This window comes from Macaca nemestrina, chromosome 20 (genome assembly GCF_043159975.1).
Source record: "Macaca nemestrina isolate mMacNem1 chromosome 20, mMacNem.hap1, whole genome shotgun sequence".
Taxonomy (NCBI): Eukaryota; Metazoa; Chordata; class Mammalia; order Primates; family Cercopithecidae; genus Macaca; species Macaca nemestrina.
The window spans coordinates 14725980-14744086 of NC_092144.1; the positions used below are offsets into that span (position 1 = coordinate 14725980).

The window sequence follows — 18107 nt, forward strand, 5'->3', positions numbered from 1 at the left end:
TGAGGCTGGAGGGGCCCTGGCCATTCTGATGAGCGCCTCCTGTTAAGGAGTAGGTAACCCCAGAAACACGCCCCCTCCCCACTCCCAACCTTGGTCAAGCGGGGCAGCAGCTGAGAAACATAGCCAGAACAACCCCAAGGGACAGGACAGTGATCGCAGGAATGACACTTGCCTCTATTTGTCCCAGAGTTCCAAGTTCCATATCCTACAAAAAGTAAAAGGGCAGTTACATCTATACTTGCGTACAATACAAGGCCGTAATTCAGGTGCAAAGACAATTATTCCCAGGACCTGACTGGTCAGAGCAGGCTGCACCTCCTCTAACCGAGACGCCTTGAGCTTGCGAGCACTGTGCAAATGATCCAGGCCACTTGCTGCCCTGGTGCCTGGCTGCCTGTGGCTCTGAGCATCTGTTATTTAAGGATCCTCCTGTTCCCAATACTCTCAACTAAGGAACTTGGCTCCTACACTCCTTCCCTTAAGAGCCAGAATTAGAAGGTGACCTCCACACCCCAGGCTAAACGCTAATCAGTTTATAGCAGAAAACCCAACCCCAGTCTCCCAAGAGACTGCCTTAAAAGGGAGGGCCAACAAGCCCTTGAATTGTTGACTGTGCTGTGCTGGAACACATCAGTGAGAGAAGCCCAAGAAGCAACCCCTTACTTGAGAAAAGCTGTGGAGAGAACCATCTGGATTATCAACTTAATATGCTCTGGATTCAATCACAATACATGATAAAACCTCATTCCTTCAGGAACATAAAGCCACTGAGAAGTGACAAAGTGTAAAGTCCCCTGGGAACTCAAACACACAGTTCCTCCCCAAAGGAGGGCACAGAGCAGGTGACCCCTTTCCCTTGGTCTCTGGTGAGACCCAACAGTTGTTTCCCATTCCATGTCATCTCTGCCCCACAGACAGAGGACACGCTCAATCCAGGGCAGGGGACCGAAGCTCAGTGAGACAGACAGCAGGGCAGTTAAGTGGCAGAAGCCAGACCACAGCAGGAAGAGTATAAGTCAACTGAAAAGATGAGCCAGACAGAATAGGCAGGCTGTTGTCCTGCACTCGGGTTCCTCCACAACCTGGTGCACAAAAAGAATAGGAGAAATCAGAGAGAAGCTGAGTAACTGCTGATGACCACTATGTTTAACAAGAGAGCTCACAAAACACAAACTCTTGGGCTGGAGAAACCAAAACAGAGGCTTCTCATCCATTTGTTTATGCACACCCTGAGCACAGGGAACAGATGCTTGCAGTCCCAGGCACCGCTCAGGTATGGAGATCTGCTTATCGGTAAGGGAGACGCTAACAGCCAGAGCGCAGCAAGGGTAAGTCAGGAGTGGTGGCTGAGGAAATAGTGGCTAAGGAGCCATTCTAACAGGCAAGAGAGGCTGGCGGAGCCACATAAAGAACAATGCACATGGCTGGGTGTGGTGGCTCATGCCTGTAATCCCAGCACTTTGGGAGGTCGAGGTGGGCGGATCACCTGAGGTCAGGAGTTTGAAACCAGACTGACCAACATGGTGAAACCCTGACTCTACCAAAAATACAAAAATTAGCCAGGTGAGGTGGCACACACCTTTAGTCCCAGCTACTCAGGAGGCTGAGGCACACGAATTGCTTGAACTCAGGCAGCAGAGATTGCAGTGAGGTGAGATCGCACCACTGCACTCCAGCCTGGGTGACACAGTGAAACTCCATTTAAAAAAAAAATAGAACAACACACAGGTAGCCCAGGCAGCTACTGTATACCTGGCCAAGTGACTGTTTGTCTGTTTGTACCAGGGACAGTGGGCATTAGCTATTCTAAAGAAAATAGGAGTTGGGCGTGGTGGCTCACACCTGTAATCCCAGCACTTTGGGAGGCCAAGGCGGGTGGATCACGAGGTCAGGAGTTCGAGACCAGCCTGGCCAAAATGGTGACACCCCATCTCTACTAAAAATACAAAAATTAGCCAGGTATGGTGGTGTGCGCCTATGGTCTCAGCTGCTTGGGAGGCTGAGGCAGGAGAATCACTTGAACCTGGGAGGTGGAGGTTGCAGTGAGCCGAGATCACACCATTGCACTCCAGGCTGGGCGACTGACTGAGTAAGACTCTCTCTCAAAAAAAAAAAAAAAAAAAAAAAAAAAAGAAAGAAAAAACAAAAAAGAAAAAGGAAAAGAAAAAGAAAATAGGATACGGAGGCAAAAGCAGATCCATCAGGGCTCTGCTTGTGAGGCTACAATGTGGTCACTGCAAGCTTCACCTGCTGAGGATCTGCCAGAACAGAGTGAGGAGGCACAAGGAAAGGAAGAGGCATCAACTCCGTGAACACCACTTTACGTTTTAAGGACAGGCAGGGCCTCCCACGATGGGCAACTCTCAGGAGTCCCTCCAGGTAAACACTCACTATATGCCACTTGCTATGCCTGGAGCAACCCAGACTCCTTAATGGACATCCCAGCTGGGTGCCTTCAGGAGGAAGCCTTCATCTAGACTGGCGTTTAGGGACTCCCCAAGACCTGCCCTTTCTGAAAGAATACCCCAACTCATTTCCATCCCCAGAAGGAATGAGATCATGGTTGACAAAGGAAATGTTAAAGGTATAAATATATATATATATCTATATCTTTAAAGATATATATATTATATATATAAAAATATAAAATATATGTACATATATATTTTTGAGACACAGTCTTGCTCTGTCCCCTAGGCTGAAGTGTAATGGTGTGATCACAGCTTACTGCAGCCTCAACTTCCCGGGTTCAAGTGACCCTTCTGCCTCAGCCTCCAGAGTGGCTGGGACTACAGGCATGTGCCACCATGCCTGGCTAATTTCTTATATATTTTGTAGAGATAGGGTTGTACTATGTTGCCCAGGATGGTCTCAAACTCCTGGGGGCTCAAGCGATCCTCCCATCTCAGCCTCTCAGAGTGCTGGGATTATAGGCATGAGCCACTGCACCTGGCCAAGAACACAATTTTTAAAAGAAAAAAGGACATGGTCACAGTATGTAATATTTATGGACCAAAAATAGAAAACAATTTAACACTCAACTTTAAGGTAATAGTTAATCAGATTATAGACTACCTACTCAGTGACATATCATGTAAGCATAAAAAAAGAATTTACTGTGCCTTATGTGGCACAAGGAAATGCTTCCAACATAAAATAAAGCAGGACCAGTCAGGTGCAGTGGCTCACACCTGTAATCCTACCATTTTGGGAAGTGGGGCAGACAGATCGCTTGAGCCCAGGAGTTTGAGACCAGCCTGGGCAACACAGCAAAACACTATCTCTACAAAAAATACCAAAATTAGCTGGGCGTGGTAGGGCATGCCTGTAGTCCCAATTATGCGGGAGGCTGAGGTGGGAGGGCCACCTGTATCCAGGAGGTGGAAGTTGCAGTGAGCTGAAATTGTTCCACTGCACTCCAGCCTAGGTGACAGAGTGAGACCATATCTTAAAAAAATAAAATAAAATAAAGCAGGATCCACAATTCTATCCACATATAAAGTATTAAACTACATAAAATTAGTAAGCTGACAAAAATTAAATATTAATATGGTAGGATCTTGGCTGTTTTTCAAAATGTTATTTAAATGTTATATTGTTCTTGCAATTCAAGCCAGAAGGAAAAATAAATCCATCTCTATTCTTTCACAATTTCGTATGTAAAAAAAATCTCAAAAAGATCTACAAAAGAGCTACTAGAATAAGTGAGCTTAGCAAGGTTTATTACAAGGTCAATCTATAAGTCAAATTTCAAATATTACAAGGTAAACCTACAAATCAAATAGCAATCAAATTTCTACATATCAGCAATGAATTGAAAGTTTTTAAAAGTATCATTCACTATAGTACTAAAAACATGAAAAACTTAAGTGTAAATCTAACAAAATATGTGTAGGAGCTGTGTTGAAAACTACAAAACACTAATAAATCAAAGACCTACATCAGTGAAGTGACATACTGCGTTCATGAATCAGAAGACTTGATATTGTTAAGATGTCAATTTTCTCAAACTAATCTCAAACTAACCTATAGATTCTACAGATTTGATAGATCTATAGACCCAAGGCTCTCTCGCTCAAAATCTCAGCACGAATTTTTAAAAAACTTGATAGACTGATTCTAAAATTTATATGCAAAAGCAAAGAAACTAACAATTCTGGAAAAAAGAACAAACCTGGAGGACTAATATTTCAAGATTGCTACTATCCAGTAATCAAGACTGCATTGCTGGGCCAGGCGCGGTGGCTAAGGCCTGTAATTCCAACACTTTGAGAGGCCGAGGCAGGTGGATCACATGAGGTCAGGAGTTTGAGACCAGCCTAGCCAACATGGTGAAACCAGTCTCTACTAAAAATACAAAAAGACTGTGCTGCTGAATGAAGTTTAGATGTATAGACCAATGGAACAGAATGAGAGTCCAAGAGTCCAGAAATAGAGCCACAGTAGATGGCCAACTGATTTTCAGTAAAGGTACAAAGGCATTTCAATAGAGAAAAAATAGTCCTGGCGCGGTGGCTCACACCTGTAATCCTAGCACTTTGGGAGGCTGAGGCAGGCGGATCACCTGAGATCGGGAGTTCAAGACCAGCCTGGTCAACATGGTGAAATCCTGTCTCTACTAATAATACAAAAATTAGCCGGGCATAGTGGTACATGCCTGTAATTCCAGCTATTTGGGAGGCCAAGGCACGAGAATCGCTTGAATCTGGGAGGTGGGGGTTGTGGTGAGCCGAGATCGCGCCATTGCACTCCAGCCTGGGCAACAAGAGCGAAACTCTGTCTTAAAAAAGAAAGAAAGAAAGAAAGAGGCCGGGAGCAGTGGCTCACGCCTGTAATCCCAGCACTTTGGGAGGCCAAGGTGGGCAGATCACGAGGTCAGGAGATTGAGACTATCCTGGCTAACACGGTGAAACCCCGTCTCTACTAAAAATACAAAAAAATTAGCCTGGCGTGGTGATGGGCGCCTGTAGTCCCAGCTGCTCAGGAGGCTGAGGAGGGAGAATGGTGTGAACTCGGGAGGTGGAGCTTGCAGTGAGCTGAGATCGTGCCACTGCACTCCAGCCTGGGGGACAGAGAAAAAAAAAAAAAAAGAAAGAAAAAATAGCTTTTTTTTTTCCTTTTTAAACAAATGGTGCTAGAACAATTGTATATCTACATGCAATACAAGAAGAAACCTTAGCCGATACTGCACACCTTGTGGAAAAATTAACTCAATATGGATCACAGACTAAATGTAAAACCTTAAACTAAAACACCTAAAAGAAAATTCAAAAGAAAAATCTTATAGATTTATTAGATAAAAAAGCAAAATCATCATCTATTAAAGAAAAGATTGAATTCGGCTTCAAAATTAACAACTTGTATTCTTTCAAAGATACTGACAAGAGAATAGACAAGCCACAGTCTGGGAGAAAACATTTGTAAACGGCACATCCGAGAAATGGCTTGTACTCAGAATACGTAACCCAGAGGGAAAAGAATTCAAAAGGATGTGCAATTAGGGACTATATTTGATGAAAGGAAGAGGCAGGGAGGGCAGGACAGGGAAGCCAAGCAAACCAAGTTTCTCCTCATTTATGAAACACCCGATACCTTCTCACCCAATTTCAAAATATTTTAAGTCTTCCCTTTTTCTGGGACTAGCTGCTGCTACTTGGGAAGCTTACTTAAGTCCCTTTATGCAGTGATCCCTGAGGGCATGTTAGCTGTGTAGGATCAGTCTTTCCCCAGATCTTGGTAGTAAAAGAAATTACCCATCTCAGTAACTAAGACATTATCCTTGTTAATTCCAAAGAGGGCTCCTTCTCAACAGACACCCCTAGAGTCACAGACAACCAAAGACCAGCTTTATCAGCAGTTCCGGGCTGCCACAGCACACAAACAAAACAGACAAAACAGCATCTGTGAATCCTACTGGTGGCTACTTCTGTATTAGCTAATTAAGTGTTTCTGTCCACACTGGAAAACTCAATCAGAGATCTTCACTCAACTCCGTGTGTGTGGAGCCCGCTGGCTTGAGGTGGCCTGGCTGAGTCTCCGAAAGCTGCTAGATTCACATACTCAGCCTCTCTCCCACAGCAAGGACACGCACTACGCTGGGACTAAGTTAACAGCTTGCTCTCTCCTGGACCAATCCTTTGGACTTTTTTTTTTTTTTTTTTTTTTTGATATGGAGTCTTGCTCTGTTGCCAGGCTGGAGTGCAATGGCGTGATCTCAGCTCACTGTAACCTCTGCCTCCAGGGTTCAAGCGATTCCCCTGCCTCAGCCTCCTGAGTAGCTGGGACTATAGGTGGGTGCCACCATGACCAGCTAATGTTTTGTATTTAGAAGAGATGGCGTTTCACCATGTTGGCCAGGATGGTCTCTATCTCCTGACGTCAGGTGATCCACCCGCCTCGGCCTCCCAAAGTGCTGGGATTACAGGCGTGAGCCACTGTGCCCTCCTTTGGACTTTAATTGGTCACTCTGAGTCCCAGTCCCTCTCTCATGGGGATTTGAAGCCAGGCCTTTTATCAAAGAGCCTAACTTGCTCAGGAACACAGCTACTTTTCCCATAACTGTCTGAAAGGGAAGCACTAGCTATTCAAATGGCCACACCTTTTCACACAAGTTTAGGTTTAAAAAAGCATGACAGGATGACAGCAAAGCCAAAGGCAACTAAGAAGACAAGGAACTGCTCTGCAAAACACTTTGATTCCCACCAGAGGCCCACACTTACCATAATCACAGGTGGGCTGAGCACTGGTATCCGAGTATGTCGACTGCAAAGTAGTTTCAGATCCCTGGACAAAGCCTAAACATAAAGACAGTGGGGTTAATTTCCCCAAGCAAGTCACAGGGAAATGACCTGAGACTACCTAACCTTTGGTATGGGATTGCCAGCAGGCCCTTCTCTCAATGAAAAGCCATCAAAACCTCTAGATTCCACAGTTTAATTAGACTGTCAGAAAATATTAACCAATGGAAAGGCAGGTTACGTTTAACTTGCTATACCAGGAGGACTAGATTAAAAAATTAAAAAATTATTTATTTACTTTTTAAAAACAGGGTCTCACTCTGTCTGGGCTGGAATGCAGTGGCATGATCACGGCTCAGTGCAACCTCGCCTTCCAGGCTCAAACGATCCTCCTGCCTCAGCCTCCCAAGGAGCTGAGACTATAGGTTCATGCCATCATGTCCAGCTAATTTTTATATTTTTTGTAGAGATGGGGTTTCATCATGTTGCCCAGGCTGGTCTTTAATTCCTAGACTCAAGCAATCCACCCTCCTGAACCTCCCAAAGTGTTGGGATTACAGGCATGAGCCACAGAGCCTGGCCCCAAATAAAAATTTTTAAACATTTAGGTCAGTAGCCTATTCTGATAAATGAACACCCAAGTTATCATTCTGTTAAATGAGGAAACTATTCAAATTCCTGAAAAGTGAGCCACTTGGAATTCAAATAAGGATGGAGGTTAGCTTCCAAACCATGTTAAAGCAAAGAATACCCCCTCTCCCCGTCCTAAATCTGAAACACAAACTGCTTTATATTTTGGTTTTCCATTAAAAAGCGTGTATAACAATTATTTCTGGGCCGGGTGGCTATTTGTAATTTTCAGGTCATGAGTTGGCTCTGATGGGAAAGGCAAATATTGCCTCTTTTGGGCAGTACTTTGGGAGGCCAACGCGGGCAGATCACGAGGTCAGGAGATCGAGACCATCCTGGCTAACATGGTGAAACCCCATCAGGTGAATCCCCACCAGGTTGGGATTACAGGCAAATATGCTTGTCATCCCAACACTTTGGGAGGCCAAGGTGACTAGCCTGGGCAACAGGGCGAAACCTTGTCTCTACAAAAAAAAAAAAAAAAAAAAAAGTCGGCTATGGCAGCATACGCTTGTAGTCCTAGCTACTTGGGAGGCTGAGGTGGGAGTGTCACTTGAGCCCACAAGATCAAGGCTGCAGTGAGCTATGATTGCGCCACTGCATTCCAGCCTGGGTGACAAAGCAAGACCCTGTCTCAACAAAAAACAAAAAACAATTATTTCTTTTTTCTTTTTTTTGAGACGGAGTCTTGCTCTGTCGTCCAGACTGGAGTGCAGCGGCCGGATCTCAGCTCACTGCAAGCTCCGCCTCCCGGGTTTACGCCATTCTCCTGCCTCAGCCTCCCGAGTAGCTGGGACTACAGGTGCCCGCCACCTCGCCCGGCTAGTTTTTTGTATTTTTTAGTAGAGACGGGGTTTCACTGTGTTAGCCAAGATGGTCTCGATCTCCTGACCTCGTGATCCGCCCGTCTCGGCCTCCCAAAGTGCTGGGATTACAGGCTTGAGCCACCGCGCCGGGCCAAAACAATTATTTCTTAAAAGTAATTATTTGGGGTTGGCATGTTCATATGGAAATAAGTATTATTATGTACACATAAAATTTCCTATCTTCTCAACTCTCAAACTGTTTCTCAACATAAAATGAATTAGGGCTGAGTACTGGCTCATGCCTGTACTCAGTACTCTGGGAGGCCAACGGGGGTCGATTGGTTGAGGCCAGGAGTTCAAGACCAGCCTGGCCAACATGGTGAAACCCCATCTCTACCAAAAATACAAAAATTAGGCCGGGTACGGTGGCTCATAATCCCAGCACTGTAATTTCAGCACTGAGTGGCTGAGGCGGGTGGATCATGAGGTCAGGAGTTCTGGCCAATATGGTGAAGCCCTATTTTCTCTACTAAAAATATAAAAATTAGCTGGGTGTGGTGGTGTGTGCCTGTAGTCCCAGCTGCACAGGAGGCTGAGGCAGAAGAATCGCTTGAACCCAAGAGGTAGAGGTTGCAGTGAGCCAAGATCATGCCACTGCATTCCAGCCTGGGCAACAGAGCAAGACTCTGTCTCAAAACAAACAAACAAACAAACAAAATCCCAAAATTAGTTGGGCCCGGTGGCGCCTGCCTGTAATTCCAGGTTCTTGGGAGGGTGAGGGAGAAGAACTGCTTAAACCCAGGAGGCGGAGGTTGCAGTGAGTGGAGATCGTGCCACTGCACTCAAGCCTGGGTAACAGATCAAGACTGCATCTCAAAATAAATAAATAAATGAAATAAAATAAAATGAGTTAGTGTCAAGTAAAGAAAACTTCTACCTCTATCAGAAACCACTGCTCCTACAGTCTATTATTAATCCTAATCCTGCCACTTGCTTTAAAACTACATTTAAAAAAAAAACCTCTGCAGTTAGAAATACATATATATATATTTATTTTGAGACGGAGTCTCGCACTAGGCTGGAGTGCAGTGGCACAATCTCGGCTCGTTGCAACCTCCGCCTCCCGTATTCAAGCGATTCTCCTGCCTCCGCCTTCTGAGTAGCTGGGACTACAGGCGCGTGCCACCGTGTCCGGCTACTTTTTTTTGTATTTTTCGTAGAGATGGGGTTTCACCATGTTAGCCAGGACGGTCTCAATCTCCTAAATTTGTGATCCACCCACCTCGGCCTCCCACAGTGCTGGGATTACAGGCGTGAGCCACCGCGCCCAGCCAGAAATACATATTTTTGAATAATTTTCTCTCAGCACTGAAATTTTGACAGATACCATAAGAGGCAGGATTTGCCTTTCCCATCAGAGCCAACTCATGACCTGAAAATTAAAGCCTTTGCCTCTAACAGCTTGTTTATATAAAAAACCTACAGAAATGCCTTCTCTTCTGTGGGTAGGCGTTCTCTTATTCGTTGACAGTCTATTTTATCTCTTAAGACCACAGCAGCAGCAGCCAACACTGAACAAGGGCTTTCCCTGCAGGATGCCAAGAACATTTATCTGCAATGATCTCATTTCATCCTCACCACAGATAAGAAGGACAGGTGGGCAAGATCCCTTACTCTGCAATTCCCCCAGGTACAAAACAGTCTGAAGACCAAGTGTTTTCTACCAGTGTGGTGCCAAAACTCATGTTGCAGCTGTTTTCACCTGTGAGAACATTTATAATCTTTCTTTGTCCTACTTAGTGCAGAATTAATGTATTTAAATACAGGGTGCTTCCCCAGACCCCACATGACTTCTCTTAAGCTAGAATTCCAAAATACATCTAGCTCCAAGGGTTCCAAAGAAGGAGCTGTGAACCCAGCTTCATCTTCACTTTCCAGAGTAGGGACTGGGCCCTGAGGAAGGATAAAACCCGAGGACACACAGATCCAGTCTTCTACCTTCCCTAAGTAAAGAGGGTAGGAATCCATTGAAATGGATTCCTTCCAGGGATCTGGACCTTCCTGAGATGCCTAAAATCCAGGCATTGTTGGTTAATAGCTATCTATAAGAAATACTGACAGCAGCTTCGAAGAGTTCACCCAGGGGAAAGCCTTATAATGTAAGAAGGACCCAGCCCCTGTGGTCTCCACTGTTTGCTCGACTAGCTTCTGGAAACTTGTTCTTTCGGCAATTGGGCCAGCAGTAAGATGGCCTCAGATTTCAGGTAATGTGGTCTGTGAGTACTGCAACGGCAAATGACAGCCTACCACACCCTCACAAGAACACAGTCAGCAAGCTGCTGAGCAAAACATCTGTGTCTGTTCAGGGGAGAGGGGCCCTGGTTCTTCCCTAGGAAGGAAAGACGATCCATCAAACCCTCCAAATCAACGGCAATCTCTGCTCTAACTCTGTCCCCTGCACCACATGGACATTCTGCTCCACAATACTGTCTGCAAAGAACGCAGGGCAGGCCCTTCTAGAGCCAGTTTTGGCTCCTATTATGAATAAATTCTTTTTTTTTTTTTTTGAGACGGAGTCTCCCTCTGTCTCCCAGGCTGGAGTGCAGTGGCGCGATCTCGGCTCACTGCAAGCTCCGCCTCCCGGGTTCAAGCGATTCTCCTGCCTCAGCCTCCCGAGTAGCTGGGACTACAGGCGCCCTTGCCCGGCTAGTTTTTCGTTATTTTTTTAGTAGAGACGGGGTTTCACCGTGTTCACCAGGATGGTCTCGATCTCCTGACCTCGTGATCCGCCCGTCTCGGCCTCCCAAAGTGCTGGGATTACAGGCGTGAGCCACCGCGCCCGGACTTTTTTTTTTTTTTTTTTTGAGATGGAGTTTGGCTCTTATCGCTCAGGCTGGAGTACAGTGGTGCGATCTCAGCGCACCGCAACCTCCGCCTCCTGGGTTCAAGCGATTCTCCTGCCTCAGCCTCCCGAGTAGTGGGGACTACAGGCATGCGCCACCACGTCCAGCTAATTTTGTATTTTAGTAGAGATAGGGTTTCTCCATGTTGGTCAGGCTGGTCTCAAACTCCCAACCTCAGGGGATCCGCCCACCTGGGTCTCCCAAAGTGCTGGGATTACAGGCGTAAGCCACTGTGCCCAACCTAAATTCTTAGCTGGTTTATAAAGTGTTCTCTTGGTACAATTTACCAGCCTGATTAGCTCTGGATGAAAAAATAAAATATGCCCTATATGGCCCTATAAAGCTAAGTGTCAGATCACGGATTTCTTTCTATTTTCATTAGAGATAGGAGGTCTCACTGTCATCCAGGCTGGAGTGCAGTGGCACAATCACTGCTCACTATGTCCTCAGACTCTGGGGCTCAAGCGATCCTCCTACTTCAGTCTCTTGTGTAGGTGGGACTATAGTCACACACCACCAGGCCCAGCTAATTTTTGTTTTCTTTTTTCTTTTCTTTTTTTTTTTTTTGAGAGACAGGGTCTCACTATGTTACCCATGCTGATCTTGAATTCCTGGGCTTAAGCAATCCTCTCACTCTGAGACCATGAATTTCTAGTTCTGCAGCAACACTCCTTGCTTTTAACCAATCTCTCTTGTCAACTTTTTTTGCTCAAAAATACAAAAGCAGGCCAAATACTGGGGCTCATGTCTGTAACACCAGTACTCTGGGAGGCTGAGTTGGGAGGATCGCTTGAGCCCAGGAGTTCAAGACCTGCCTGGCAACATAGTGAGACCTCATCTCAGAAATAAAAAATTAGCCGGGCATGGTGGCATGCACATGCAGTCACAGCTACTTGGGAGGCTGAGGTGAGGTGGGAGGATCACCTGAGCACAGGAGGGCAAGGCTGCAGTGAGCTATGATGGCACCACTGCATTTCAGCCTGGGCAACATAGTGAGACCCTGTCTCAACAAAACAAAACAAAAGTTTCTCAGTGTTATACTTTTCCTTCTTTTTCCTTTTTAAAAAAGAGTATATATTTTCTTGAGACAGGATATTGCTCTGTTGCCCAGGCTGGAGTGCAGTGGCATGGTCATAGCTCAGCAATGTTGAACTCCCGGGCTCCAGCAAACCTCCCAGAGTCTCGCTGTCATCCAGGCTGGAGCGCAGTGGCGCAATCATGGCTCACTGCAGCCTCGATCTCGCATAGTTAACTTTTTATTTTTAATTTTTATAGAGAAAGGGTCTTGCTGTGTTGCCCAGGCTCTTCTCAAACTCCCGGCCTCAAGCAATCTTCCTGCCTTGGCCTCCCAAAGTGTTGAGATTACAGGTGTGAGCCACCATGCCTGATCTAAAAAAAAGAGTCTTATTTGAAGGAGTAACAGAGAGTGCCAAAAATTAAAGGATAACTGGAATTAGGTTAGGTTGCCTCCAACCTTTATTATCTGAGCCAAGAGTAGGATGACAACCATCCTCCAAGATAGTCTCCAATCATTCTTGCCTCTTAATGTTATGTAGATCCCTCCCAACTAATAGAGGTAGCCGGTGCAACCAATAAGATCTATGAAAATGACTGAGTGTGACTTCTGGGATTTCTGCCTTGCTCTTTCTGGGATCATTCAGTCTGGGGAAAACCAGCCACCATGTTGTGAGGACTCTCTAGCAGCCAGCCATGGGGAGAGATCCATGGGGCCAAGAATTAACGGCCAGCATCAGCCCACCAGGCATGGGAGTTTAAGTCACCTTGGAGGTGGGACCTCCAGCCTCAGTCAGGCTTTCAGATGACTCTAGTCCAGATAGAGATCCTAAATGTAACCTCATGATATTCCAAGCTAGAACCACCCAGCGAAATCACCTGTCCATTCCAAACATAAGGAAACTGTGTGAGACAATAAATGTTTCTGTGATAAGTGCGGTAGCATGTCAGACCTTTGTTTGAGGGCCTGATTCTGGATATTACTGTCCTGTTTTCCACTGCTCTCCTCTTCCCCTCTCAGTGCTAGAGATGCGGCTTCCTTTCCCACGTATAAATAAAGTAACTGGGTTCAAAAGCAGGGCGAGTTAATAAAAAGATTTACTAGTCACCTTTTATGTTTAATAATGGTTAACATTTGCTTCGAGGCCTCTAGGACTTACTCTTAAAGCTAGTAGTTGTCTGAAATGTGACTTAAAATGCCTTTGACTTTAGTGCCCTACTTCTTAAAAGGGGAAGACTCACATTATAAATTACTGTGGTTTTCAGTTTATCAAGATAAAGGAAAAACAAATCATTACTTTATTAGCTTGGCTATCTCAGTGCCCACCCAAACCCAGAACTACAGCCTACAAGATCTACAGCTGGAATTCAGGTTGGGTCATTAGTGACCTTGTAACTCAGTTTCCTCATCTATTAAAGAAAAAGAGCTCCATTACTCAGCTACCCCACAGCACCCAACCATTCATCTTCTGGTTTCTTCAGCAGTCCTGTTTTTAAAAACCATGAAACTGTCTTCCAGTTCTTGGTAAGACTTGGTGAGAATTATATTCCAATCCCAGAGAGGTGAGTAACAACCCTATAGTCTGTCCTCCTGAACTAGGAAAGTTACAGAAAGGCTCTGGCAGAGCTGCCCAACCTGGACACTACTGATGTTTGAGGCCAGATACTTCTTTGCAGTAGGTGTCATTGTGTATACCGTAGCAGGGCAGCATCCCAAGCCTCCATCCACTAGATACCAGAAGCACTCCCTCTCCCATATGTGACAACCAAAAATGTCTCCAGACATTGCCAGATGTCCTCTGGGGGCAGAATCACCCTTGGCTGAGAAGCCATTGGGCTGGGGGATGGTTGCTAGAAAAAACTGGGGTTCTTGGAAAGCTCCTGACCTGGGAGCCAGGGTAGAGGGGACTGGCACTACCTTCTTGCCTATGCAAACATAAAGTGGTCTACAAAGGAGCTCCAGAGATTCATGTTCCATTCTCAGTTCTCAACATTCCAAGTAGAATGCAGGTTACCTGGCAACCACACACGCTCAAGCCTGTAATACCCTCACCAAATGGGGAGGCCTAGTCTAAGTCTCCTGGCTGAGAATCCTCATCAGTCACTGCCAAGGGAAACCCAGGAGGCCTTGGCAATTCACCCAGTGATGATTTACAGTCGCCCAAGCATATTGCGGGGGGCGGAGAGGGGCTCTCGGATCTTATCACCCACTCTCCCTTTCAAATCTCATTGGCCTCCCACTGGCCTCTTTGGCTGATCTTCTAACAAGCCAGGCAGTTCCTGCCCGTAAGCCTTTTACAGCAAAAGCTCCCTGGGCCAGATATCTTTATTCTCTCACTCCATTTAGGTCTCTGCTCAAATGTCACCACTTTACAGAGGGCTCCAACCACTCCATGTAGTGGAGCGACCCCCGCACGGTACTGACCACCCTAAAATACATCCTACACTCGCTTATTTGCCTATTAAGATCAGTCCTCGCCTTTAAGCTGCTTGATGAAGTCTTGTCTGTATTCCCGGTGCCCAATCTGCACCAGACACGGTTCATTTGACAGACGTAGAGAGAATTAACGTGGAACCTTGTCATTCCTTGCAGTTCAGCCCCCTAGGGGCCCAAGACTCCCCGCTCAGCCCAAACCTTTCCAATATTTACTTATCCCCCTAGGGCCTGGCGCCTCTCCCAGTTCTGAAATAGACAAAAGGGAGTGGTGGGTGGGATCGGGATGGAGGTGTAGAGCTGCGGCGTTTTTGCAGAGAAACTGCGCGGGGGAGGACGCGACAATGGCGACGGCAGCCGAGCCTGCTGACTGCTCGTAAGGACCAAGGCCTGAGAAAGGGAAACCTAAGGCGTTGAGGTCCACGAGCGCAGGCCAGGGACTGAGGTGGTGGGGGCGGAGACCTCGCGCGCTGAGGCCCGGGCCCACGGACACAGGCGACAGAAGCCAAGACCTCAGGCGGCTGGGAGCCGGGACGCCGGCTGCAGGCACAGAGAGCTGAGGCAACGAGGCGTGAGAGAAGCGACCCTGAGGCGACGGGCCAGCGGCGCCATTTTGTGACCGCAGGGAGGGCAGTGAAGGGGCCCCAGAGGAGGTGCGGGCAAGCCTGGTGCGGCATCCGCACCTCCCTGTCCCATCCCCCACGCAGAGCCCGACCCCTCCCTGCCAGGCCCACCTGTGTAGCTCATGATGGCGGGTAACACAACATCCGAGGACGCCGGCAGCTGCTGCTCTGCACATCCGACGCTGCGATAGCGGCTGCTAACCACAGGGTCTCCTCGACACACACCCGAGCCCCGCCTCCCGACCGCATTGGCCCATACCGGCCTTGGCTTCACGCCTATTGGATGATACCGCTGTCTATCTCTATGCCTCCTCCTATCAGTGGCTGGAAGCGGCTGGCAATCTCGTGAGAGCCCCGCCTTGTCCCCGCCTTCTGTTAGTCTAAGGCCTCAGTGATTGGCCTAGAGAAGCCGGCAGAGAGGCGGAGTCCTATAGCATTCGAGGGGGCGGAGCTGTGCACTACGGAAAGGCCCAAGGCCCAAGCGCGGTCGGGCTGGAGGAGCGCCAGTGCCCTGGAGACCCGCCAGAGGGAGCCGGGTCTACGGCTCAGGGCACGGCTGGGATGCCAGCTCCGCCGAGGTGCTGGATAAACCTAGCTACGTGTCTCAACTTCTCTGGCCTTCGGCTCCAAAATAAGCATAGCAAAGCCATGTTGGAATGAGAAAATTAAAACTCGGCACCAAACAAGATGCTGGACACACGTTTCAACATTACATGACAAAACGTGTGTAAAGGAATCATTCCGGGGCCAGTGCACTGAATAAACGTGATTAATCGTCACAAAACGGTAACAAATATATTTATAGGGCATATGCTTATATGTGTAATAATTCCGTTTGTATCGTGTGCCATTCAAATGCTCCTTCAAACCTGCAAGAAGCTTTTAATCCCCACTTAAAACTGAAGCCTGGAACTCATGATTTGCTCAAGGTCCTTGACAGTTACGTGTTAAAATGGGAACTTTGCTTCTAAAACCATCTTGATTCACTCTGGACTCCAGAGATCCTGCAATAGTGCAGCCGGGCACCAGTCATGTCCTCAGTCTGTTTCCTGGGCATACGGAAACCCCTGCCAGGGACAATTCATAATTGCTAGAGATGACAGAGCTACCCCAAAAAAGTACTTAACATGTGTTTGTGAAAACTCATCAAGCTGCGCAATTACGACTTCTACACTTCGTATGTTTTAATACTTTTTTTAAGGTATGCTGCTGCTTTTTGATATTTATTTCTTTAGGTGTAATAGTGGCATTTAAAACATTCAGAGAAACATACTGAAATACTAAGACGTTAACTGATCTTATGGCCAGGATGTGCTTCACACAATTCAGACAGGTAGAGAGCGAAGGAGGAAGCAAGGAGCTATAAGATAAACCTCTTACAGCTGAAGACACTGGTCATGGGTTGGTAAGTGATGGGTAGATGAGGGTCCATTTTACTGTTTGCTGTACTTTTGTATAGTTGGAATTCTCCATGATAAACTGTTTTAATAAAACTCCCCCACCCAGATGAGGCTTCTGCAGAACTTGCTGTCATATGGAACAAAGCCACTTATGATGTGTTAAGTGAGCAACTCCACACATGAAGCAGAGATCTGACAGATAAGCACTCTGGCTTTGGGGTTCATCTCCCTGTCAGCCTCAGGGATGCCTGCCTGTCTTTCAAACCAAGGCAGGGCCCTGCAGGTTCGTTCCTTCATGGCACTTGCCACAGCCATCATTGTACCCTGATTTGATTTCGTTTACATCCAACACCCTCACAGAGAGCACAGCTCAAAGGCTGAGACTTTGCTGCCTGAGGTGCATTAAAATGGCTTGAGCAGAGAAGAGCAATGCTCAGAAAGTTTTAGGAAAACATCCCCCTGCAAGAACTGGAGGCGACTCTTCCAAGGACACACGTGACCCTCACTTCACTGCATGATTGGTGGAGAGGAACTTGCCATGTGACTTTATAAGCTCTTGTATCATTTGTTTTTTGTTACATCTAGCCTATACCACTTTTATATTTCAAAAACTGACTTATGGGCCAGGCATAGTGGCTCATGCCTATAATCCCAGCATTTTGGGAGGATGATTGCTTGAGCTCAAGAGTTCAAGACCAGCCCGGGCAACATGGTGAAACCCCTGTCTCTACAAAAATTACAGAAATAAGCCAGGAGTGGTGGTGCACACCTGTGATCCCGGCTACCTGGATGGCTGAGGCAGGAGAATCACTTGAACCCAGGAGGCAGCAAGGTCCTACCACTGCATTCCAGCTTGGGCAACAGAATGAGACCGTCTCAAAAAATAAAAAAATAAAAACTGACTTATGAAAAGTTGAAAGAGGAAGAAACACCTTTGAGTCAGCTCACAAGATGCTCTTCCTGCTTCCTAAGTCTTGGATACATCCACCCACCCACAGCACAGGATGGACAGAAGTGGTTGCAGCCTTCTGCTACCAGGCAAGATGTGCGTCCTGACCCCATAGGAGCAGATGTGCGGGCCAAGACCACCCTTGTGGGCGTGTTATTGCAGCCTGTTAACCCCTCCTTCCCAGGAAGGGGTATGATGGGAGGGCCCAGAAAGCAGGGCTGGGAGTAGAGGTGGCCCCTTCTGTCCACACGCCATGAGGTCATTCCCACTTTCCAGCACTTGGCCGTTTAGTGAAAAGGATGAGCTGAAAAACCACATGCAATAAACAAGAAGGAGCAGCCAACAAAATCTCTTAAAATCTCAGAAATGTTCAATAAACATTTGCAGAGCAAGAAAATAAATAACATCGCAAAGGAGCCAGCGGCTCCTCTTTTCCCATGTTCCTTGGGTTAGGGGTGCATGTGTCTAACTAGAAGTCACGTGTATTAAAAGCAGGTGAGTTCTAGCTCTCTACACCCCCACTGCCCCCACCAAATGCTCCCAGTGGGTCCCTGACACCTTCGCTGGTAGCTCCTGCCCTTGATAAGCTCCCCTAGCCTTCAACTGCTTCT

The 18107-nt window shown here is 46.9% G+C and overlaps 1 protein-coding gene across 2 annotated transcripts in view; it reads right to left on the reverse strand.

Moving 5' to 3' along the window:
* Window positions 1-15403, reverse strand: part of LOC105495506 (A-kinase anchoring protein 8 like) — a 34877-nt gene extending 19474 nt beyond the window's left edge. For both annotated transcript variants that reach the window (XM_011765195.2, XM_011765268.3), the window contains exons 1-3: window positions 15259-15403; window positions 6720-6794; window positions 173-205 (exon numbers count right to left, since the gene is read on the reverse strand). In XM_011765195.2, coding sequence (XP_011763497.1) covers window positions 173-205; window positions 6720-6794; window positions 15259-15271 — 121 coding nt within the window. In that variant the 5' untranslated portion in view covers window positions 15272-15403. The remainder of the gene's footprint in view (window positions 1-172; window positions 206-6719; window positions 6795-15258) is intronic.
* Window positions 15404-18107: the final 2704 nt, after the last annotated feature.